The sequence below is a fragment of the Gambusia affinis genome, linkage group LG20 (assembly GCF_019740435.1).
Source record: "Gambusia affinis linkage group LG20, SWU_Gaff_1.0, whole genome shotgun sequence".
NCBI classification, from domain to species: domain Eukaryota; kingdom Metazoa; phylum Chordata; class Actinopteri; order Cyprinodontiformes; family Poeciliidae; genus Gambusia; species Gambusia affinis.
In genome coordinates this window covers 22,389,662-22,413,854 of record NC_057887.1, presented here as the reverse complement: position 1 = coordinate 22,413,854, position 24,193 = coordinate 22,389,662, and the positions used below count along the sequence as shown (strand labels likewise).

Genomic DNA, 24,193 nt, shown 5'->3' with positions numbered 1-24,193 from the left:
CCTTGAGATTCTAACCTGAAATGTTATGGTTTTATTCGCTGTAAGTGGAAAATCATTATAATTAGCTGAAATACAAACTTTAAAAAGCTAGATGAAAAGTTAAGTCAGTGAAGATCAATATACCTGCACTAATTCAACTTTCTCTTGTGCAAAATTACATTTTTTATTATTATTATTATTATTTTGGCTTTTTTAAATATATTTCTATATGTTTATATGCTAAATCCTTGTTTGTCTTCACAAACCTGACAAACTTGGCTGATTTTAATCATCCTGCCTAGTAAATATGTGTAACTTTTAACTCAGTGTTTTTTGAACAGCCATCCCTTCAGATTAGGTCGCTGTTCTCAGTTCTAATCCATGGAACAACAGGTGTGTAATCTGTTTTGTGGCCAACCTGGTGGCAGCAGCTGCTGAGTTCCACCTCCTTCTGCTGTTTCTAAGAAAAGATTTCTAATCCACACTTCAGCTGGATTTCTTTAGAAAGTTTAAAAGTTTAGCAATGGACAAGTTTCTAAAGTTTCTCTTTCTAATAAATACATTAAAATCTTTTTTCTTTTTCATTTTTTGAGTTAATGCCACTGAAGAAACAAACACCAATGAGGAAATTGGTGGCGAAATGAAGAACTTGCTAATAAGATCACAAAACATGTTCTTTACTTTCTGAATTTATTTACCGGTACTTATTTATTCTGGTATACATTTTAATTTATTTGTTTTTTCTTGTTCTCTTTCTGACTTCTGCCCCAAAAATCAGTGTGGCCCTAGAGTAAGCAAAATAAGAAATATTAGAGAAAAAGAAAGTAATAAAAATGCAAATAGAAAAATAACGGCAAGGATGAAAAGAAAAAAAGGATCCTAACCCAAATATGTTAAACAATAACAGTTTTTTATGTTGTTGGGTTTCTCTTTTTCCTAAGTGTATCCATTTTAATATGTACCTCTTTTTTTTTTTTTTTTTAGTTGTTGTTTGTTCTTTTATCTAATCGGTTATTTGTTATTTTCTAGATCTATACCTGCGACAGACTGGCGACCTGTCCAGGGTGACCCCGCCTCTCACCCGGGACGCAGCAGGAGATAGGCACCAACAACCCTCCCGACCCCATTAGGGACGAAGGGTGTAAGAAAATGGATGGATGGATGGATGAATGGATGGATGGATCTATACATTGTTTGTTAGTCTGTAACGTTTGTTCTGTACGCATTAATTAATGAATAAATGAAACTGAAAAAAATTAAATAATCTATATTTAGTTTTCAAATCTGTGTAATATATATTTAGTATCCCGATCCACACTCCACTAAACGTTCAGCCAACCGCAATAAAAAAGAAGAAAATGGTGAATCGCATTTTAGATGGTTTGTCCCTCGGTTGACTCCGTAGCGGCTGCTCAAACAAAGACGGTAACAAAGGCAGATTCTGCTTTAAAAATACAATGTCTGTCCTGCGCAGAGCCATAACATGGGAGATTTCTGAATCAGAGGACAGCGATCACGACCTGAAATCAGAATTAAACCGCGATGAGAGCTCTCAAAAACAAACAGACAGCAGAGGAGAACCGGAGGCTCTCTGCTCCGAGGAAAAACCCACAAATCTGCCGACTTCACCGGCTAAAAGTGACTCCAGAGTCGCTCTATCTCTTCCGGAGGCATTCGGCGGCACCCCGAGCCCGGCACGCAAACGCCGCACCAGGGAGGAGATTGAGGCGGCCAGGCTGAAAGCCAAGGAGCGGAAGGAGGAGAGGGAGCGGCAGAGAGCCGCTAGAGCCCGGGAGAAGGAGGAGAGGAAGCGGGAGCAGCAACGGAGGAGAGAGGCGGCGGAGACCCTGAAGAGCCTCCGGCCAGAGAACTGCATCAAGAGCCTGACCGTCTGTATAGAACCAGGTACGGAGTGACGCGTTTGGGTGCTGTCGGACATTCTGTTTCCATCAATCAGGGTCAATTAAAGTGCGTTTAATTCATCAGGTCGCCTCAGTAAATGTCACTGACAAGATTATTTATTTCAGTGATTTATATAAACATATTGAGGATCCACGTTTATCATTTCGGATCAAGAAATGATAAACGTCTGTTGTATAAACAGACTTCAAAGTGAGAGCGTAAATATAAACAGCTAACTACTTAAAGAATTCTTAATTATAAAAAACCAAAACTTTAACAAAGATGTTGTACTTTATTCTAGTGGAAGTTTACAAAACAAACAAGTAAATTGCCATTTGAAATTTATTCTGAAAAATGTATTTAGGGGAAGTTAAATGCTCTAAACATTCTCAAAGTTAGTAAAAATTGCTAAAGCGCTGAACAAAAAAAATAGTTCCACTATTAGCAGAAGTTTGCTCACCACTTTGTTTCAGCAGATAAATTAGATTTAAAATTATTCATCATTTAAGTTTAAGAGTCTAAAGAGGCAGTATCCTGTGAAATCAACTATGTTGAGCGTTACATCATGTTTTAATATTATTCACTCATCAAAAACATACCTGGAGAATCGCCTTGATTCTTTCATGCATGTTTGAGAAATCATTTCATCTCCATGGAAACCATTCAGATGTGCAAAACGCCTGGGTGGGCCTAGCCCCGCCTTCTAGGCACAGATCCTCCCCCTCTCTCTGCCCTGTGAATATTAAAGTTTAACCTGTGGTTTTCTGCAATAAACTCAGTTATAAATATTGTGTAAAAAGTAATTTTACCTCTGCAGACCTTCTCCAACATGACGGCTCAGACATTTTGCTGGACACCCTGGCCATGTTGGAGTGGAGGTTCACTGTTGAGAGCCAGCGTTTGTCTCGCAGCATCACCTGGACCAGAGATCTGCCTCAGGTAGGACGCTCCCGCCTCACACAGAAAGTCCATTCAGATCAACACTTGGGTTTCCTTTGACCTGAAAGTTGGAATTCCAAAAGTACATTTACTTAATGAAAATATGCAAATTTGGAAAAAGCAATAAAAGGTTTTGCACTAGGAAGAGGTGGTTTTTATTTGGTTGTATCAAAATTGGTTTATTTAAAAAAAAAACTGTTAAAGAAAAACTTTTTTTGCATCACGTGAGTCAAATGATCAACAATCAAATGTTGCTACTGGTAGAAACTATGAAGAACTCAGCAGGAAGTAGTTGGAGAGTGATGTTTTTTAATGACTTGTTGCATGAACAAACTTATTCACATGTGATTTTAATTGCGTTTCTTATTTAATACCACATCATTGACAAAGTTGTGTGCTTCCCAGCAGGTAGAAGACAGTCAGGCCCGTGTGGAGGAGGAGGAGCAGACGGTTCTGATCTTGACTCTTGCTGACTTTGTGGACGTTGTGATCTCCGTTAAAGAAGTAATCAAGCTCCTAAAAGTTGTAAAAACGTCCAATTGGAGACGCATTTGATGCCATGCTGTCCCCACTCTGGACTGTAGATGGTGGACAGCGATGGGGAGGAGACAGGGACGGTCCTCAGTCCCCTCTTGGAGTGTCTCAACCGGAATAAGGTGGTCACCATGTTGGTGACGGACTTTGAGTCGGATCACTGGTCAGTTTATTCCCAGGAAATTTCTGAGATTAATCTAAAAATGTCTAAGTGTTTTGGGGGAAATTTACTCAATCAAAAGTTTTTTTTCAATCTGCAGTGGCCCTAATACACCATTGTAATTTTTAACTTATTTCCTTGTTAGATCAGTTTTCCTGGTTTTCCCAACAGGATGAAGGAATATTTTCCAGAACAGATGCTGCGGACAAAACTGGGGATGAAGGATCAGGATGTGGAGGAGGTTTGTTTCTGTTTGAGGATTGGGATTGGATTGGGACCACTGGGGGGGGGAAAAAATCAAACTTTTTTTCTCAGAATTCTGATTTTCTGTCTCAGAAAGGTGACTGTAAACTCAGAATTTTGGCTTTTTCTCAGAATTTAAAATTTATCTTAGAATTCTGATTTTTATTTTATTTTTCCAGAATTCTGGCATAAATCTCAGAATAAGAATTGTTTAGTTCATATGCCATTAGTAAAATGTCATAAAACTCAGATTAGCCAAATAAATTTGGGACGAGCTTTCTGTGAGGATAAAATACAAGTTTACAAATCCTATAACAAGGAGGAAACAGTTATATGATTATTTTAACATAATAACCACACAACTGACATATACCTAAAAAGTTTTGGTTATTTATTTGGATTTTGACATAAATTGACAGAATTACAATTCTGAGAAAAAATGTCAGAATATTACAAGTTTTTGTTTTAGCACTAATCCTCCTCCATACTTTCTAGGTTCTTGTTTACCTCCAGCTCTATAAAAACATCTCTGTGGTTTTCCTGGAGAGCTGGCAGGACATCACCGACCATGTGTGTGCCGTCACCAAGGCTTTGTCAAAACGCCCCTTTAAGTGCGTCTTCATTTTTACCATAACAAATTATTATCTTATTGCAGGGTTATAATAGTTTTGGGGTTTTCGTTATACTTCATTTTATTTCAGTCTGACTTTTTGTTTGTCTAATTCAGTTAAATTAATTTCTTTTAATTAGTTTAACAATTATTAGTTCAATATTGTTCAGTTTTCATTATTGTGGTAGTTTTAATGTTTTTATATTTTAGTTAAAGTTTAGGTTCAGAATTCAAAAAATTCAAAGTATTGCATTACATCGATTGGGGAATGAATACCGACTAGCGTGTCTATGGTAACAGCTGCAAGGAGTGCCGTAATTTACCGACCGCTGTCGTAAACTGCCCGTTTACGTTTCAAATGTAGCTTGAAAGGCTAAAAAAAATTGTTTATAAACGAATATGACAATTTCAGTACGTTTTAGTTAATTTTATAAACGCGGGACACAGTTCCAGTTAGTTATAGTTTTCCCCCGTTAATTATTGTTTTTATTTATTTAAGTTAACAAAAATCTTTTCTCGAATTCAGTTTTTTTTTTTGTTAGCTTCGGTTGCTAACTGACCTCTGACCCCTCCCACAGACTCCTGACAGAGCGGACCGAACTGCCGTTCTGCGTGGACGGTTCGTGGGCCGGCGGGGCTCGGGTTGGGAGCGACGGTTCGGGTCTGAGGGAGGTCTGGGTCCGGCAGATCCAGCAGCTGAACAGGGTGAGCCCGGCGGTGGCCGCCGCTGTGGCCGAGGCCTTCCCGTCTCCGCGGATCTTGTTGCAGGTAATAAACCGGAAGCAAAACCCCGGAGGTCCGAAGGATCGTAACGATTTTCTTTTGCATGTGTCGCCCAAAGGCTTACCAGAACTCTGGTTCTGAGGCGGAGAAGAAGGGCATGCTGGCTGGGCTCTCGGTGAAAACAGAAGGGAGAGAAAGAAGAGTTGGACCGGATATTTCAGCCAGAATGTACCGGAGCCTCACCGCGGAAAACCCTCAGCTGGTTCTGGACTGATCGGCCCAATCTGGAAACCATGCAGAACTTTTTATGGAAAAGCAAATCTACTTCCCTGGTTCAATGTTAAAATGTATGACAGAGTATTAGGGCCGTTGTACATAGAAAAAAGGAGGAGTAAATTTCCGCCCAAACAATCCAGGAAATTTCTGAGTTTGAAAACTTGAAAATGACATTTTGACATTGACCTCAGAAAAAAAAAAAAAAAATTTCAATTTTTGAAACTCAGAAATCTCCAAGATCTTTATATTAAAAAAATCTTTATCTTAATCTCCAAATTTTCTAGAAACGAAAACAGGGAAATGTTTGAGTTTTAAAAGTCAAGAAGTTTTTAAAAGTCAAATTTTGTGATTAATTCTTAGATTAATCACAAAATTTCTGAATTTTATTCCTAACAGATTTTTTGACTTTTCTATCTACAATGGCCTTAAGACACAGTTGTAGAAATCTAACACTAATTATGTATGTAAATAAACAAATAATGTCTATTTTAATGAAGAATGAAAATGAGCTGGTTTTCCAAACACAGGTACCTCCATATTACATACATTTACATGGAAATTATTCAATAAAAGGGGCTAAAACAAAAGTCTTTTGCTTGGATTTAGATCTTTTTTTAAAGTTCACAATTAGAAAAGAAGGAAAAAGGTTAAAAGTATACAATGATTTTTATTTCCTTGAACTTTTTCACTTGTTTTTGTGATAAACAACACAAAGAAGTAACTAACTCACAAGTCAACCCTTTGCATTATTCTTGCATACGCCCCTCAGTGTCTATTGGCTCCGCCCACTTTTTAGATTTTTATGCAATATTTGGGGGCAGAGTTATGCTTTCACAGCAGGGTTAGTTAGACTTTATCCATGAAATGTAAGGAGAATTTAAAAAAAACATTTGAAAATGTTTAAGAGGTACAAAAACGTGGTCAATAAAAACTGAAACTATAAACAAAACTTCATTACTTTTGTGTTTATTTTTACAGGACTGTAAGAAAGTTCACAGTCAAGTTGTTAGCAATAAATAGAAAAACAGTATCAGGACAATCTCATCTGATATTCAGTTCAAAGATTAAAAAAACACACACTTATAAAAAGACCTTTACAGTATTATAAACAGTCTATCCCCGAGTTTCCTCTTGCTTTTTCAGATCCGATCTGCCTTTTCCAAAGGCATTAGCAGTGGCATTTTAAAGATAAAAAATAACATCTAAATAAAAACACAAACAGGCTAAAACAGGATGTTCAAATCAAGAGAAGTAGGAGCTGACGGTTGGGCCTGCTGCAATAAAAAATAAATCAATCACATAATAAATTAAAACAAACCCCTTAATTTCCATTTGCATTATTTTTCTCTTTTCTTTCTTTTTGGCTGATAAAAGTCTTCAGTTTGGTGTTTAGGCCTCAACTAGCCTCTTTATTTAAGGACAATTTCATTTACAGAATCTTGATAATTCATCTTATTGGTAGTTTTGTTTATTTATTTTGCATATTTAAAATGTCCAGTTCCAGTGTTAAATGTTTATCAGAATGTAAAGTTTACTGAATGTGTTCTTGCATTATTATTGGCATTATATTACTTGAATATGGTCTTTAAACACAATATTATTGTTTATCACAATAACTTCTGGCACAATTTAGCATCTAGTAAAACTTATTGTGACAGGCCTATTGATGATGTTAAAGGTCGACAAGATCACTGCAATACGCAAAAACTAAATAGTTTCTACTGCAAATATCTCAGCACATTTCAAATAAAACAAGACTAACTTACAAGTAACTTTTCAGCAAGATATAGGAGCTTGTTTTAATAAGTCAATAATTCCTTAATAATAATGAAAAAGTGAAAGTTTAATTGGCAGATTATTTTACCTATATCATAGGGAAAATGTTTCGTTACACATTAAACAATCTGACAGTGGAACTAATACTTTTCCCATCAATATTAAGGAATTATAGACATAAACAAACTGCTATATTGCTGAAAAGCTACATATAGGTTAGTTTTGTCTTCTCTCAAGTGCACTAAGATATTTGCACTAGAAACTAGACCAAAAATGATCAGTTTTTGGTAGGTTGCTTCAAAAACACAAAATATTACAAAGTATTTTTGGTTCAGTTTATAGTGTAAATGCTTTACTATAATTGAAATAAGACAAAACAATGAACTTTTCAGCAAAGTATAGCATCCTTTTTTAAGTCAATAATTCCTTAATAACGATGAAAAAGTTTTAGTTCCATTGGTGCTGTTGCCTAGCAACCCCAACCAAGCCCAGTTGTTACCTAGCAACCCAGTTCTAGTTCCACTGGCAGATTATTTCACTTGTAGACTTATCTGCCAGTGGAACTATTCATCAATAGAAACAAATTATTGACTTATTAAAACAAGTTCTTGTATTTTACTGAACAGTTACTTCTAAGTTAGTACACTTGAAATGATTAAAACAAAGATATCTGCAGTAGAAACTAAATCAAAAATACTTAGATTTTATGTTTTTGCAGTGTAGTGAGCATTGATCAGAGCAAACATGGCAGTAGTAGAATAAGCTTTGCAGCACAAACGTAAGCAGGTCACGTCCAGCGGCATCGTTTGCACTGATAATCCTCTGGGTCAGAGCAGCAGCTGTCGTAGTCGCTGCTCGGTGGAGTCGGCGGACAGTGGCATACTGCGGGCCGATCCTGAGGCGCCAGCTCGGCGCAGGCACTTGGGCTGGAAGGCACACTTGTCTGCATGCAGTCATCGTCCTCGGACGGGTCCGGGCCGCTGCTGAGGGCGAACACCCAGTCCAGTCGACTCTGCAGGACGGTGCGCAGGCCCGGTGGCAGCTGCAACGCGTCAACCACGTCAGGGCAACTGGGCAACATCTGGCGCAGCCGGGAGCAGCAGAGGTACTGCAGGGAGGTCGGCGCATAGCAGGCGCACACCACCTTCATGCTGCTCTTAGCGGCCGTGGAGCAAACCATGGGGTAGAACTTCTTGCTCTGCAGCTTGGTAGCAGCCACACCTGTTAGCACAACATTTATTTGTTTAGCTTCACAAATAATTCAGAGGAAACAAGTATAGCAATAAACAAATATTAAAGCTATGGATCTGTAGTCTTTGTTCAAATTCAAGCATTTTATCACGGTGGTGAGTTTGCTTACGCTTTGGGCCGGCTCTGCATATCGTTAAGACATGCTGCAGTTCTTAACGAGTTTGGGATGGTTATCTCTGATAAACTGAATGAAAGTGGCCCGACTACGTGGCCTTGAGGAACTCCACATTTGATCTTGGTTCATATTTCAGTTTCATAAAGAGAGGAACCATTTTGCTACAGCAGCAGACCGTCATCCGTTATTTATGCCCTTTAACCCTTAAATCAGAGCTACAATGGCAGCTTTTTTTCAACCGTTACCTATGCAGTGCCGATTCTTGTAGAAGGTCAAAGTGCCGTGCCAGGTGTCCAGGTGAACTCCTATGACCGAGCCTTGACCGAACCGAGGGGAGAACTTCACTTTGTCTCCTTTGTGTTGGAGCAGACCTTCAAACAAACATTATTTTTGGTTTAAAATTGGCTCATATGGATAGAAATCCAGATATTTGAACAGGAAGAGGTTTAACCTGTGTATGAGAGGCCCCAGCTGTCCTCATCGTGGCCCAGCAGGCTGCCAAAGATGAACTTGAACTTGTCCAGGTTCACCTCAGAGGTTCCGACCCCAACCATCTGCAGAGAACAGAAAGTAAATCAGTATTCAGTGTCTTGCAAAGGTTTACATTTAGAGCCATAATATTGGGATCTAATACCTAATATTATTAATAAGTGATTGCTGTGGTAGATTAGCTACGCTGCTATTAGCTAATCAACACAGTGGTGGTTGATTAGTTAGGGTTAGGGTTAGGGATCGCCCTTTTTAAAGGTTTTTAATTGAACCAAAACACCTAATTCCACATCACACGTTACGGTTGTCAAAGTCAAGCTAGCATAACTGACCTACTTCCATTCGCTATTGTTTTCTTAGTTAAAACTTTTCTGACCTTGTTATCAAGTTGTAACAGTGTAGACAATTAGTAGCAAAGCCCTGCGTCCATTTATATTTTAAATATCAGAGGTACATTTATGATTTAGCGCGTCGTATCGACAATTTGACAACTAAAACCTTTGCTAATCATCGATTCCCAGCTGTAGTTTTTTGCCCTCCAGCAGGGAAATAGAGGCGGGTTCGGGTCCAAAACCTAGGTTCAGGTTTTAATGATTTGTAGAAACTGACCATGTCGGTTCCGTAGACAGGAGAAGTCATCTTCACCTCCCAGTAGTGCTGGCCCTCTGAAAGCTCCCTGTTGCCGCGGATGGCGGCCGTGCCGCAGCTGTAGTCCGAGTGGAAGCTCACCTTCCTGTCGTCGCAGCTGAGGGACGCGCCGGACGACTTGCAGCGCTCATCCCAAACCCAGTCAAAAACTGAGGAGAGAAGAAGAAGAACGTGTTTTACTCTACGAGTTCTCAAAACCACAGCTCCACGACAACGGAGGTCTACGAATTATTTAAGACACAAAAGTGCTACATTACTGAGAAGAAAGCGCAACGACTTAACGAGGATTAAATTTAAACCTGGAATGATTAATCGGATTAATCGTGATAAATCAGTAACTGAAATAACCATTAACTAACTTAGTAATCGATCAATCGCTGACAGGAAAATACATACTGAAGAGTACTAGTTAAGCCAGAACTGTACCAAAATATCTTGTTTTTGATGAGGGAATAAAATTATAACCTGATGGAAAGTTTAAAAGAGTTTATTTTACACTGTACTGCACCTTTAAAAATCATAAAGTTAAATGTTAAACAATTTCAAATCTTCTAATTTATCCATGCTGAAACCCAATTTTGGGGACTCTTCTGCTACTGCTAATAGGGAGCTAATTGTTTAGCGATGTAGCATTTTTTGCTAACTTTGGAAACATTTAGCGCTCTTTAATTTCTCTAATAAGAATTAATTTACTTGGCTGTTTTGTAACTTTTCAGCAGAATAAGGTTCTGCTGAAAAGTTAAGGCAGTGACACAATTATCGTAATAACATAAAAGCTAAATTTGTTATTGTGTTCGTCCTGAACTAAAGAGTAATATGCTCCAAATCCATTTCCGTTAGCTTAAACTAAATGAGATTCAGACAAATGGAGTGTGATAGACCTATTAAGTATTTGGTCATTATTTCAGTTTGAGTCAGGCAGAACTGACCTAACCGTTCCCATAGCAACAATCAGAACGAGGCCGTCTTGAGTGTGACAATTCAGTCATAGGGAATAATTGCTCAATTGTTTCCACAGATAAATCTGACCTGGCTGGGAAAAAATTGTCTGGGGCGGACCTCAAAGCTCGGGCTATGATTTCACCATCTCTAACATCTTCAGGGAAGACATCGATAAATGGCGAAATCTCCAGTATTTCGGAAAGCAAATGTTCCCCAAACGGGGCATCAGGTTTAACACACAGGAGTAGCAATGGAGCCCCAGGCAGTAAGTCTGTTCACAAAGACAAAACTGCCGTGAACAAGGGCAGACGGGGTAGCTCAAAGTCAAAAGAAGAGGAAAGACCTATGGAACCGTTTGTACAGAGTTCCCTAAAGAAAAACTACCCTGGACAGGGTAGCCCAGCGCCAGAAGAACAAGGAAAACCTTCGGAACCGCTCGCATCAAGTTCTCAAAAGAAAAACGACACTGAACCGGGTAGCCCACAGCCAAAAGAAGAGGAAAGACTTTCGGAACGGTTTGTACAGATTTCGCAAAAGAAAAATTACCACATACAAGTTAGCTCACCGTCAGAGGAAGAGGAAAGACTTTGGGACAGATTTTTACAAATTTCCCCAAAGAAAAACCACCCTGGACAGGGTGGCTCACCGTCAGAGGAAGAAGAAAGACTTTCAGAACCTTTTGTACAGGGTACCCAAAAGAAAAACTACCCCGGACAGGGTGGCCCACCGTCAGAAGAAGAGGAAGGACTTTGGGACAAGTTTTTACAGACTTCCCAAAATAAAAACTACCACGGACAGGGTAGTCTAGCATCAAACGAAGAGGAAAAACTTTGGGACGGGTTTTTACACTGTTCCCCAAAGAAAAACTACTCCGGACGGGTTAGCTCATCCTCAGAAGAAGAGGACAGACTTTCGTAATCGTTGTACAGACTGCCCAAGAGAAAAACAACCTCAGACATAGCAGCTCACCCTCAAAAGAAGAGGAAAGACTTTCGGAACCATTGGCATAGATTGCCCTAAAGACAAACTACCCCGGACGGGGTAGCCCACAGTAAAACAAAGAGGAAAGACTTTTGGACCAGATTTTACTGAGTTCCCAAAAGAAAAACTGATCCTGATTGTGAAATTTTCTATGATCAGCGAAAAGATTATTCTATTATTACGGCTGCCGTAAAGACAGCAAAGGACAACCTCTGTAAAAGTTTCCCAACAGGTTCAGAAATTGTTGGCAGTTTTTAAAGCATTCTGAACCTGTTCTGAAGAAAACATCTACAAAAGCGAGATTCATAATGAGAAGCAAACACATGAAGAGAAACACCACACTCCACAGAAAATCCCTCCTAATGGTTTCTCCTGCCACTCCTCTCCAAAACAGCAAGGCTGGTTTTGGAGAGGAGCCAGAAACATTGAATTTTGTGAATAAACTATCAAAAGTTAATATCCTGTTAGCAGGTTTCTCTCCGGGCGCTCCGGCTTCCTGCCACAATCTAAACTCATCACTGTTTGGTTAATTAGACTCTAAATTCTCCTTTGGTGTGAATTAAACATCAGGATAAGTTGGTAACATTGCTGCCTTGCAGTAAAAAAGTCCTGAGTTAGAATCCCAGCCTGGTTCTGCCTGCATGGGGCTTTCTAGTTCTCCATGTCCATATGTGGGTTCTCTCCGGGCGCTCCGGCTTCCCCCACAGCCCAAAAAGATTTAGTGCATTTTATAATGGAGGGATGTTAATAATAATAATAATAACAATACTTATTATTATTATTAACATCACCATTGCTATATATAAATAGATATATCCATCTATCAATCAAAAGATATATCTATATCTCTTTCTCTGTATATATATATCTATATACATATCTATACATATATACATATCTATATACATATCTATATATATATATACACAATACAGACCAAAGGTTTGGACATAACTGTGTGTCCAATCTTTTGGTCTGTTCTGTATATAGATATAAAGATAGATCAATAAATAGATCGATATATAGATCTATTTATACAAATTACATCATTATTGATATTAATTTCAGAACAAGGTAGTATAAAAATATATAAAACTTGATCTTTAACAGAGAGCTAACAAAGATTAGAGAAAATGTAGTTTTGCAAATGTTTATAAAAACTGAACAATTTCCTGCCAAAACCAAATTAACAATAGATGAAGACAATTTATATGGCAGCAGGTACAGAAAACCAAGGTAGAAATCTATTGTTAATCAATTCATGTTAAATAAATGAAATTTTTTTTTACTTAGGCTATTGTGAGTAAAAACTCGTCTAATTTGCTGCGTTTCCGTGTTTCATGCTCAGTGCTGGTTTTCTGAGGTTCTGCTCACCCTGGTCCTCCTCTCTGTCGTCAGCGGCCCATAAACTCGGGTTCAGCTCCTGGTTTGATTCCTGCTTCCCTGGCACAGCAAAGGACAGAACCACAACCTCAGAACCGGCTCCGGTTCCGGTTCCGACCAGCTGATCCGTCTCAGACTCCAGGTCGCCGATCTGAGAAACAAACAACATGATGTGAGTCTGAATGTGTTGGTCCCAGCAGAGCAGATTCAGGCCTGCATTTAGCATTTTTGTAATTTTGCCAACAGGCAGGAGTCCAAAAGAAGAGTAAAAAACAGGTTTGTTGTGTCCCTGCAGGCTCCGGGTCCAAACCCGAACTAAACCTTTTAACAACAGAAACTGCAGGTCTGAGTCTGTCTGGTGAGGTTTTGGTTAAAACATGTTTGTTTTTCATTCAGTGGGAGGAAAAGCCAGAAATTTTACTCAAGTAAAAGTAAAAGGTACAGCACAATAAAATAATAATTATTTTTTTTTAAGTTACTCATGTAATTAAGTAAATGTAACTAGTTAGCACCCAGCTCTGGTGTTAGCGTGTTAGCGGACGTGTGCCCACCACTCTTCTTTAAATCAAATCAAATCAAACTTTATTTGTATAGCACATTTCAGCATCAAGGCATTTCAAAGTGCTTTACACCAAATCAAACTCAAAAACACAATGCAACATAGAATCAACAATCAAAACAGAACATCAAGTCAGATTCCGTCAGTAAATTTGTAATTGATTACGTTTCAAATAAAACTCTAAACAAGTGGGTTTTTAGTTGAGATTTAAAGGAAGTCAGTGTTTCAGCTGTTTTACAGTTTTCTGGAAGTTTGTTCCAAATTTGTGGTGCATAGATGCTAAATGCTGCTTCTCCTCGTTTGGTTCTGGTTCTGGGGATGCAGAGCAGAACCAGAACCAGAACCTGAGAGGTTCTGGAATGTTGATACAACAACAGCAGATCTTTAATGTATTGTGGTGCTAAACCATTCAGTGATTTATAAACTAACAACAGTATTTTAAAGTCTATTCTTTGAGCGACAAAGAATAGACAAAGACAAAGAATTATTGTTTTGCACAATTTTAATTTGTACAAAAAAACCATATTTTTCAAATCCAAATAATGGAAAAGCTTAAAGAAATGTTGCATATTTAGCCTGTTTTCCTCTGCTGCTTCACCTGAGTCACTGATTGGCTGTCCCACTCCTCCCTGCCGCCAGCTGTCAGGATATCTGCGTCCTGCCAGGTTTCGCTCCAGGCCACATGTCGAGTTTTGCCGCTCCGGCTTCGTCTCAGCATGGCGGCTCTGCAGAAGGCCAACAGAAAACCTGAGGACCAGCTGGCGACCGAGCTGGACGCCATGTCACCTCTGACCTGCTGGCCCCTACAGACTGGGCCGCTCTGCAGCGAACCAGCATAGATACAATGTTTGGGTTTCTTCTTTTGCTTATATAAGACTTAACTTAGATTTAGCTGCCTGTTACTGCAGACAGAGGAGAAAAAGAAGTGAATTTCTGCCAAAAGCAATAGTACATTTAATTAAAATAAATAAATAAATTACATTTTTGTGTTTGAAAAGTCAAAAATTGGTAGAAAAACATTTCAATTTTGAGATTAATCTCAGAATTGTTCAAGGAAACGTGGAAATTTCAGTTTGAAAAGTTAAAATATGAAATTTTGCCATTAATCTCTGAAGTTTCTTGAAAAACACGTGGAATTTTCTCAGTTTGGAAAGACAAACATTTGCTAGAAAAAATAACGGGAGTTTTGCTGTTAAGCTAAGACATTTTTTAGTAAACAACGTGGAAATTGCTGAGTTTGAAAAATTGACACTTTGCTAGAAAAAAAATCTAAGATTTTGAGACTAAAATTTCATATTTTGTAAAGTCAAAAATAAAAAAGAAACTTTTTTTTTTTTACTTGAAACTAAGAAATGGTAATTGTTTTTCTAGAAAAAATTTAAGATTAATTTCAAAAACTCCTGAGGTTTTTCTAGCAAATTTCTGACTTTTAAAACTCAGAAATTTCCTCATTTTTCTAAAAAAAATTCTTAGCTTTGTCTCAAAATTTCGGACTTTTCAGGAAGGCTTTACCCTCCTTTTTTTCATAACACGGCGCCATATGGATGGGATTTGAACATAATCTTTGCTCTGCGGGCTGTCGTTTATTGGTTGCCATGGCAACGAGTCTGCGTATGGCGTTAAGCTGACAGACAGAACAAAAATAATACAATCACCTGATTTTCTACATTTTTCCCAGGACAAATTGCATCATTTGTTCGTAGAACGTGGGAATATTCAGAGCAATCATCAAATATGATGAAATATTTCATGAAGTATGTAGGAGACAAAGTTTGTAACGTTTTAAATTATGGCTCCTATTAAGTAAAATTAAATTATGGGCCATTATAAAAAGACATTTGCTTTGTTCGCTCTTGTTTCTAGAACTGACAGAAAAAAAACTATGGATTTATTAGCAGAGAGAAAATATATTTAAATATCCAAACACCAACATCTCAGCTTAAAGCCACATTTTATAGAATCCAGTAACACCGATGGTCACCTATATTCAAGACACATCACATCATGATTTATTGTTGTCTTTATTCTTAGCAGTAGAAAAGAAAAAGCCTCCAGTGACGGTGGGTCTTCATCACCCTAACTGCTCCTCTTCATCACCCTAACTGCTCCTCTTCATCACCCTAACTGCTCCTCTTCATCACCCTAACTGCTCCTCTTCATCCTCACCAACTTGCAACACAAAGTTACACCCTTGATTCACCTGTTTTGGTTTTATTATCTGTTTTAATCCCCATAAATTATGAAGTAACACAATGGACTGAAAGAAACACCAAAACCTTACCAAGTATTTTTGGTCTGGTTTCTGGAGAAAATATCTTGATACTCTTGAAATAAGAAAAAAACCTTTCATTTAACTTTTCATTAAGATACAGGAGCTTGTTTTGAGCCAGTAATTCCTTAATATTTATAAAAATAAACACTAGTTCTATTGGCTATTATTTCCCTTATAAACATCTTATTAAGTGAAATAATTTAAAATGCTTTTTTAAAATCAATATTAAAGAATTACTGACTTAACTCCAGTTTTTATCTCATTTCAGGTGCACTAACAGAAACTAGACCTAAAATATTTTTCGTTTTGCTGTTATTTTATGATTTGTGAGGAATGAAAGCAGAAAATAAAACCCAACTAAGTGAATATCGTGTCTCTAAATAACAATAATTATACAAAAAGTGATGGAAAAGTGTTTCATTTTTTTGGTCTGCTGAAAAAAGTGTTAAAAGTTTGAAAATAACTTAACAAAAATATGAATAAATGCGTCTCTAAAATTCACATGTTTATTTCTGGGAACCAGAACTTGTGATGGTTATGATTACATGTTTATGCAAACAGAATCTGGACCCAGTAATGAACGGGATGCATTTATTTCTCACTGTCTCTTTAAAAAGGAGGAATTTCAACTCTGTCTGCGTTTCCATTTCTATAAACTCGCGCAATCTGACACAAAAAGCAACTGCTAAAAAAAGTTAATGTTTGGGGTGTTTTTTTCTCAGTTTATTTCACTCAGGTGCGCTAGAAACACTTTTTTTCGAATCACACCGTGAGGAACCGGATGTTGGAGTTGGCGCAAACCACGAAGAAGAACGAATGACTTATCACGTAAACAAACGTATTCTCGCGTGGGGGCATGGCTTTTCAGTGGTGGATTCCGAGAGAGATTGAACCCGGAAGGCGGACATTTGAACACAACAAACAAAGAAGGCGGTAGGAGCTGATTTGGTGGATCACATAAGCTGTACATTGACTGTAGTAGCATGGCTTCTACATCAGGAGGAAATAGTGGAAATGAAATGGAGTGGATGATAGCGAGGTCAGCAAAAATGAAAAGAACAATCAGAAAGAGACATGAAAGAGCAAGAAGTTGGTCGGATGAAAGTGAGCCAGGAGCGGAAGGCAGTAAAAGGACAAAAATAAACCAAAGAGTGAGTTCGCGAGAACAAGATAATAGTAATACAGAAGTAGAATACAAAGTTGTGGTGGAATTTCAGCAAGAAAGGGGTTATATTCATCCGATAAAGATAACCAAAGCAATAGAGGTAGAGATAGGAAAAATCAAAACGGCTAGAATCATGAACAACAGAAAAGTGATAATACAAGCTATCAGTGAGGCACAACAACAGAATATAATCAAAATGAAAACTCTGATGGGAGAAAGAATTAAATCATATATACCAGGTTATATGGCAAGGTTGAGAGGAGTAATTTCAGGAGTCCCACTTGAAATGACAATGGAGGAGGTGAAGAATGAAATCAAAGGAGGGAAAATAACAAATGCCATCAGGATTAAAAGTAGAAGAGATGGGGAACTCAAAGATACTATGGCTGTGATATTACAGTTTGAAAACAACATGCCAGAAAACATTCAGCTAGGATTCATGAACTATAAAGTTAGAGAGTACATCCCGAAACCGCTCAGATGTTTTACCTGTCAAAGAATGGGACACATTGCAAAAGAATGTAAGGGAAAAATTAGATGTGCAAGATGTGGAGGTCCACATGAATTTGGAAAATGTGACAAAGACGCTAAAATTAAATGCTGTAACTGTGGAGGTGATCACAGTGCAGCCTATGGTGGATGTATAGTTCAAAGGGAAGCTAGAGAAGCCCAGAAAATTAAGATAACAGAAAGAGTTTCTTATGCAGAAGCATTAAAAAGAGTAAAGAAAGATAGTACAAGAGGAATAAGGCTGGGAGAAACAGACCAAAGTTACAAGTCACGTAACACACATCAAGGACAGAATGATCAGAGACAAATTCTAATGCCAACAACAAATACGAATAATATATGTTCACATAAATGTAAAATAGAGGAAAATACAATGATGGTGAAAAAGAAAACTTTGTAGCATTTATATGTCATATTATTAATGTTACAGTCCAAATGAAGAAGAAAAGTGATAAAATAAAAGCAATAGTAACAGCAGCAGGGAGGTTCCTAGATATGAAAGAAATTCAAGCAGATCAGATTCAAACCATTTTGAGTGCCACTGAAATAACAGAAAATGGTCAGGATTAGGATACAAGCTTTTCTAATGGTTCTTCATATTCTTCAATGGAATGCCAGAAGTTTAATAGCTAATGGACAAGAATTTAAAAAGTATATTTATGATTTAGAAATAATACCAGATGTAATATGTATACAAGAAACATGGTTAAATTCAAACTTAGATTTTAAAATTCCTGGATATAACATAGAAAGACAGGATAGAAGTAATGGTAGTGGTGGAGGATGTGCCACCTTAATTAAGGAAGGAATAGCTTATAAGAAAGACTCATTAAATAAACAATTAGAATGTATTAATATAGAAATATTTAATTTAAAGAAACACGGAAATATTAAAATCATAAATTATTATAATCCATGTAAAAATCTTGATAGTGAAATGTTTAAGGAAATAGGGAAAATTCATAGAAGAGAAGTTTGGTGTGGAGACTTTAATGCTCACAACAGTCTATGGGGTAGCAAGAAGACAGATCATAATGGTAAAATAGTGGAAGAATTAATGGATGAAAGGTCATTAGTTTGTCTTAATAATGGAAAAGGTACAAGAGTAAATATACATAAAAATACAGTTTCATGTCTAGATATTACATTAATATCTAACTGTCTAGTTAGTGCATGTGAATGGGATGTTAAATGGGAGTCTACACTAGGGAGTGATCACTTTCCAGTGAGTACAATAATTAATGATAATATAAATAGACAAGAAGAGTTAACATTAATAAGATGGTGCTTTAATAAAGCTGATTGGTTTAAATTTAAAACAAAATGTGAAGAAACAAGTCATATAGTAACATTAAAAGGTAATATTGAAGAATGTACAAATCAAATAGTAGAACATATTTTAAATGCTGCAAATTATAGCATTCCAAAAATAAAAGTGAAAGGTCAGAAGAAAGTAGTTCCTTGGTGGAATAATGAATGTAGTAAAACAATTAAAGATCGTAATAAAGCTTTTAAAATATTACAGAAAAATTTAACAATCGAAAACCTTATTGATTATAAAAGGAAAAGAGCAAAGGCTCGGAAAACCATAAAGGATGCAAAAAAGAAAACATGGAGAGACTATTGTTCATCAATAGGTTCAGAAATAAATTTACAGAATGTTTGGTCAATGTTAAGAAAAATGATGGGGAAAAAGAAAAATGTTAATATTCCATCCTTAGTCAGAGGACAGGAGGTTTTGGTTTTAAATAAAGATAAGGCAGAGTTATTAGGTGAGACATTTGCGGCAGTTCATAGTGGTGATCACTTGACAGATACTCATAGAAGGCAGATGATTCAAAAACTAGGAAATCATAAAAATTCACTAGAAAAATGTCAAAAATCTATGTCAACATTAGATATGAATATAACCATGAAAGAAATAAAAACAGTATTGAAAGGGACAGGATATTCAGCTCCAGGGGAGGACCAATTATGCTACGCTATATTCGACAAATACCGGAAGTAACACTGAAATTAATATTAAAATTATTTAATAAAATATGGAAAGAAGGATCGATACCAAATAGTTGGAAAAGGGCAATCATTTTACCATTTAATAAGCCAGGTAAAGATCCTACCTGTCCAAATAATTATAGACCAATAGCTCTTACTTCTCATTTAAGTAAATGGATGGAGAAAATAATGGTTAATAGATTAGGATACTTCCTTGAGAAGAATAATCTAATTAATGGATACCAATGTGGTTTCAGAACAGGAAAATCAACAATGGATGCTCTAACTAGAGTCAGTAATGACATAGAGAAAGCTTTAAAAATGAAGGAAATAATGATTATAGTATTTTTTGACATAGAAAAAGCATATGACTCACTATGGAAAGAAGGATTACTTATAAAAATGAAACAGATGGGAATAGGTGGGAGAATGTATAATTGGATAGCAAATTTTCTGCTAGATAGAAAAATAAGAGTAAAAATTGGGAATGACTATTCAAATGAATTTAATGTTGAAAATGGAATACCTCAAGGTAGTGTAATTAGTCCAATTTTGTTTAATATTATGATCAATGATATTTTCTATGATACTGGTAAATGTATAAAATCTGCACTATATGCAGATGATGGGGCCATATGGATGAAAGGGAAAAATATTAAACATGTGGTAGAAAATATTAAAAAAGCAATTAGTAAAGTAGAAAAATGGTCTTATGAATGGGGTTTTAAATTATCAGCAAGCAAGTCTTGTTATATGGTTGTCACAAAGAAGAGAAATATTAATATAGAAACAATAACATTATATGGACAGACTTTAGAAAGAGTAACAGAATATAAATATCTAGGTTTATGGTTGGACAGTTCTTACTCATGGAAAACACATATAGATAAATTAGAAACCAAGTGTAAAAAAGTTATTAATCTATTAAAGGCTGTGGCTGGAAATAATTGGGGGGCAGATAGACAGTCATTATTAAGCATATACAGGGCTCTCATGAGAGCAATAATAGATTATGGCAGTATTATATATGGAGCAGCAGCTAAAACGTCATTACAAAGAATAGAAAGATTACAGTGTAGAGCTTTACGTATATGTATAGGAGCAATAAAAACAACACCTATTAATGCTCTTTTAATTGAAACTGGGGAAACTCCTCTGGAAATGAGGAGAATTAAACTAGCTTTAGCATATTGGATGAAAATTAAAAGTAATATAGATGATAATGTGAATTCAATTATCTTACAAAATTGTTGGGAATATGTGAAGTTCCAAAGTAATGGATTTGGATGGATGGTTAGGAAATGGATTAAAATGTATGGATTGGAGGACAAGGAAATAGCTCAGTTTAATCCAACTAGCGTTATTCCTCCATGGTTAATACCAGAGGTTAATGTAGATTTGAAAATTAGCATAATGAAAAATGATTGGAATTTAAATGAAATAGGGATAAAGACTGATATTTATTTAAGAACTACATATAATAATTACCTTAAAATTTACACAGATGGTTCTAAGAATTTAAAAGGATATGTGGGAATAGGAATATATATTCCAGAGTTTAAAAAATGTATTTATAAAAGAATATCAGATCAATTGTCGGTTTTTACAGCAGAAATGGTGGCAGTTATATTAAGCTTACAGTGGGTGGAGGAGATTCGACCAGATAGGGTGGTGGTGTGCACAGATTCCAAAGCAGTAGTAGAAAGTATCAAGGGAGAAGGAAATAATAGAAAAGATTTGGTATTAGAAATTCATCATATTTTATTTAGATTATATAGGGGTGGCATTGATGTTTGGTTTTGTTGGGTGCCAGCACATGAAGGAGTAAAAGGCAATGAAAAGGCAGATAAATTAGCTAAAAGGGCTTTAGAGGGAGAAATAGCAATGTTAATTCCTTTTGGGAAAGGGGAAGGGAAATCACTTATTAAAAGTAAAGAAATGGAGGAATGGCAAAAAATGTGGAATGAAGATAAGAAAGGAAGAAGATTATATGAAGTACAAAAGTCAGTTCAAATTCGAAGCATTAATGAAAGAAACAGAAGAGAAGAAATAATAATAAGTAGATTAAGAATAGGTCATACCTACTTAAATGACATACTTTATTTAATAGGGAGGAAAAATAATGATAAATGTGAGAGATGTGGAGAGAAAGAAAATGTAGAACACATACTGATGAACTGTAAGTCATATGAACTCGAAAGGAAAGAATTAAAGAGAATAGTTAGAAGTATAGGGCATGAATGGAATCTTAAAGGTATATTAGGAAATGAAGGAAACATAACAGATATTCACAAATTAAGGAAAGCATTGTTTATTTATCTTAAGAATACAAAATTAAAAAATAGAATTTAATAGATGTGAAGTAATGCAGCTACACACTCATGTACAGTAGGTGGCGGTATGCACCTTAAAGTTGCTTGTGATCCGCCATAATAGAAAAGAAGAAGAAGAAGAAGTATTCTCGCGTGATTTTAATCCTCTTATTTAATGGAAACAGCAATTACGAAAGGGTTTTTCCACATTAGCGGAATATTGACAGTTTTTCACTCGTTTCTAATGGAAACTCAATAATTTTTGCATCAAAACCAAACGCAGCTCAAGAACCTGCAGTTCAGTTTACAAGTAAATGAAATACACTGAAAAAGACTTATTTATCTTTAAATGACTGTTTATCTGCTAGTAACTCTGACAAAGACAAAAACTCAAATTGTGACGTTGTAAATCATTAGAATATAAACGGAAGAGCGAACTTTGAATCATTCATTGTTTTTATTATTTTTAAAGCAGCTGCTGATTCAATCACCACAAACAGAGAACTTCTCTGTTTTCTAACTCTGAAATCAAACACTTAATGATGTTTTTACCTCCACGGTCAATAATTCCTGCAATCATTCGCTTCTAATGCAGTGCTTCACTGACAGGCTCCCTACTGCTTTTATAACTGCAAAAACACAAAACCTACCAACTAATTCAGTCCAAGTAACATTTATACATTTGAAATTAGATAAAACTAACTTATAAGTAACTTTTCAACAAAATATAGTGGCTCATTTTGAGTAAATAATTCCTTAATATTGATTAAGAAGTATTACATCCATTGGCAAATTATTTCTTTTATAGCAAAATATTTTTCTATGACAGAGTTTTAGAGCCACAGTAAATAAAATTTAAAAATAAATCACGACAGTAAAGTCATAATAGTGTGACTTTAGTTTTCCGACTTAATTGTTACATCATTATGACTTTATTCTAGAAATATTCTGACTTTATTTTCATAATGTTACGACTTTATTCTTGTAATATTTTGGCTTTATTGTCACATCACTATGACTTTGTTCTCATGCAGGTTTGTTCTTGTAATTTTTATTTTTGGCCCTAATACTCTGCCGTATTTTTCACATATAGGTTAAAATGTATAATATATTGATGAAAAGGTTTATTTTTCATCAATATAAAGGAATTATTAACTCAAAACAATCTCCTATTTCTGTCTGAAAACCTACTTGTAAGTTAGTTTTGTTTTATTTCCAGTGTACTCTGATATTTGCAGTAGAAACCAGATCATCTAACTGTTGGATGTTGTGTTTTTGCAGCGCGGCGTTGCAGTCTGGACCTGATGGCGCGTGAATGCCAGACCTGAGCAGCAGCTGGTCGCTTCCTGTCCAAGCAGGTGTAGGAGACGATTGATTTAGAGTTCATTTAGATTAGTCAGTCTAGAACAGGTCTCCCTTTAATTGGGCTTTACCCTAAATACCGAGTCGGCATCTGGAGGTCTGAGTCAGGACAGCCTGAGTCAGGCAGAGGAACGGATCCACTCAGAAACCGCAGAATGACCAGATTTAAGCTGCACAGCCAAACCGTCTGTAAACACACTACTGCGCCAAAAAGATCCAAATAAAATCAAGAAATTAAAGTTGTCTGATGTTCTTTATTGTTTCTTTAACAATCCAAAAACTCTGTATTAAAAGAAATTTCGTTTAGTTTTCAAATTCTTTTTGGGCTTGATTGACCAAACTTATTCTGTTGGTGTCACTTTCTTTAAAAACACCAAGATTAATAAATTCAATTCTCAGTAAAGTCGGCTTTTCACCTCTTGTGAAGGAAAATCCAAATTTGTTGACCCCTGGCGTGAAGTGTTCATTTGTTTTTCTTCCTTTAGTTCCTCTATTTCAAATTGAACGCCATCAGCTGCCATGTTCTCTTCAACAAACTCTGATCTGCTGTTTCTGAACTATAAACTCCAGATTTTTAACTGCTGTTGTTAAACAACCAGCTTCAAATTCAGAAATATTTTGATACAGAGGGTTCTTACCTTGCAGAGATCTCCCTGAACGTTGTGCTGCAGAGGCTCATGTGGATCCCTGTCAGTGTGACAGCTGCAGCTTTCAGTCTGTCCCACTTTCTGCGGGACAGAAGTAAACAAAACCCGTCCACGCCCACACTGCGCTCCAATTGGATCAGAACCGGGCAGAGGAGGAGCTAGTGTAGATGACTGGACTCCTTCTTCTTCTCTTTCTTGACTTCCTCTTCGTCTGATCTGCATCTGATTCAACTGAGTCGTCACGTGACGGCTGCTGACCTGAGCATGCAGGCTGAAGAAAACTAGCGGAATAACCAAAAACACAAAATCTTGCCAAATATTTCTGATCTAGTTTCTGTTGCAAACATATTAGCTCACTTCAAAGGAGACTAAAGTAACATACAAGTAACTCTAGCAAGATATAGCAACTTGTTCTAAGTC

The 24,193-nt window shown here is 36.5% G+C and overlaps 3 protein-coding genes across 4 annotated transcripts in view; 1 reads left to right on the top strand and 2 right to left on the bottom strand.

The window, feature by feature from the left end:
- Positions 1-2,824, bottom strand: part of mfsd1l (major facilitator superfamily domain containing 1-like) — a 13,021-nt gene extending 10,197 nt beyond the window's left edge. The window contains exons 1-2 of the mRNA XM_044101601.1: positions 2,691-2,824; positions 2,481-2,614 (exon numbers count right to left, since the gene is read on the bottom strand). The gene's annotated coding sequence lies outside the window, so the exon portion shown is untranslated. The remainder of the gene's footprint in view (positions 1-2,480; positions 2,615-2,690) is intronic.
- On the top strand, positions 1,099-6,846 carry LOC122822731 (probable crossover junction endonuclease EME2). Of its 2 annotated transcripts, none has more exons than XM_044101604.1 (8): positions 1,099-1,884; positions 2,699-2,820; positions 3,229-3,324; positions 3,405-3,517; positions 3,686-3,755; positions 4,253-4,368; positions 4,946-5,135; positions 5,209-6,846. In XM_044101604.1, the coding sequence occupies exons 1-8, from the start codon at positions 1,437-1,439 to the stop codon at positions 5,362-5,364; spliced, it is 1,311 nt and encodes a 436-aa protein (XP_043957539.1). In that variant the 5' UTR covers positions 1,099-1,436; the 3' UTR covers positions 5,365-6,846. The 2 variants fall into 2 exon arrangements, with proteins under 2 accessions (XP_043957539.1, XP_043957538.1); XM_044101603.1 differs by having other exon boundaries at positions 3,226-3,324.
- spsb3b (splA/ryanodine receptor domain and SOCS box containing 3b) lies at positions 6,707-24,193 on the bottom strand. Its single transcript, XM_044101605.1, has 7 exons — positions 23,765-24,193; positions 14,109-14,235; positions 12,943-13,102; positions 9,607-9,794; positions 8,960-9,062; positions 8,754-8,879; positions 6,707-8,363 (listed from the first exon to the last, which is right to left on the bottom strand). Exons 1-7 carry the CDS (start codon positions 23,803-23,805, stop codon positions 7,930-7,932), a joined length of 1,179 nt encoding a protein of 392 aa, XP_043957540.1. The 5' UTR covers positions 23,806-24,193; the 3' UTR covers positions 6,707-7,929.

Bases quoted from the DNA above. Each gene is read 5' to 3' on its own strand.
- spsb3b (XM_044101605.1), bottom strand. From the start codon at position 23,805: ATGAGCCTCTGCAGCACAACGTTCAGGGAGATCTCTGCAAG. The intron at 14,236-23,764 runs GTAAGAACCCTC...GGCCTTCTGCAG, and splicing joins TTCAGGGAGATCTCTGCAAG to AGCCGCCATGCTGAGACGAA. The intron at 9,795-12,942 runs GTGAGCAGAACC...TTCTCTCCTCAG, and splicing joins CGACAGAGAGGAGGACCAGG to TTTTTGACTGGGTTTGGGAT.
- LOC122822731 (XM_044101603.1), top strand. From the start codon at position 1,437: ATGTCTGTCCTGCGCAGAGCCATAACATGGGAGATTTCTGAATCAGAG. The intron at 2,821-3,225 runs GTAGGACGCTCC...TGTGCTTCCCAG, and splicing joins GGACCAGAGATCTGCCTCAG to CAGGTAGAAGACAGTCAGGC. The intron at 3,756-4,252 runs GTTTGTTTCTGT...CATACTTTCTAG, and splicing joins AGGATCAGGATGTGGAGGAG to GTTCTTGTTTACCTCCAGCT.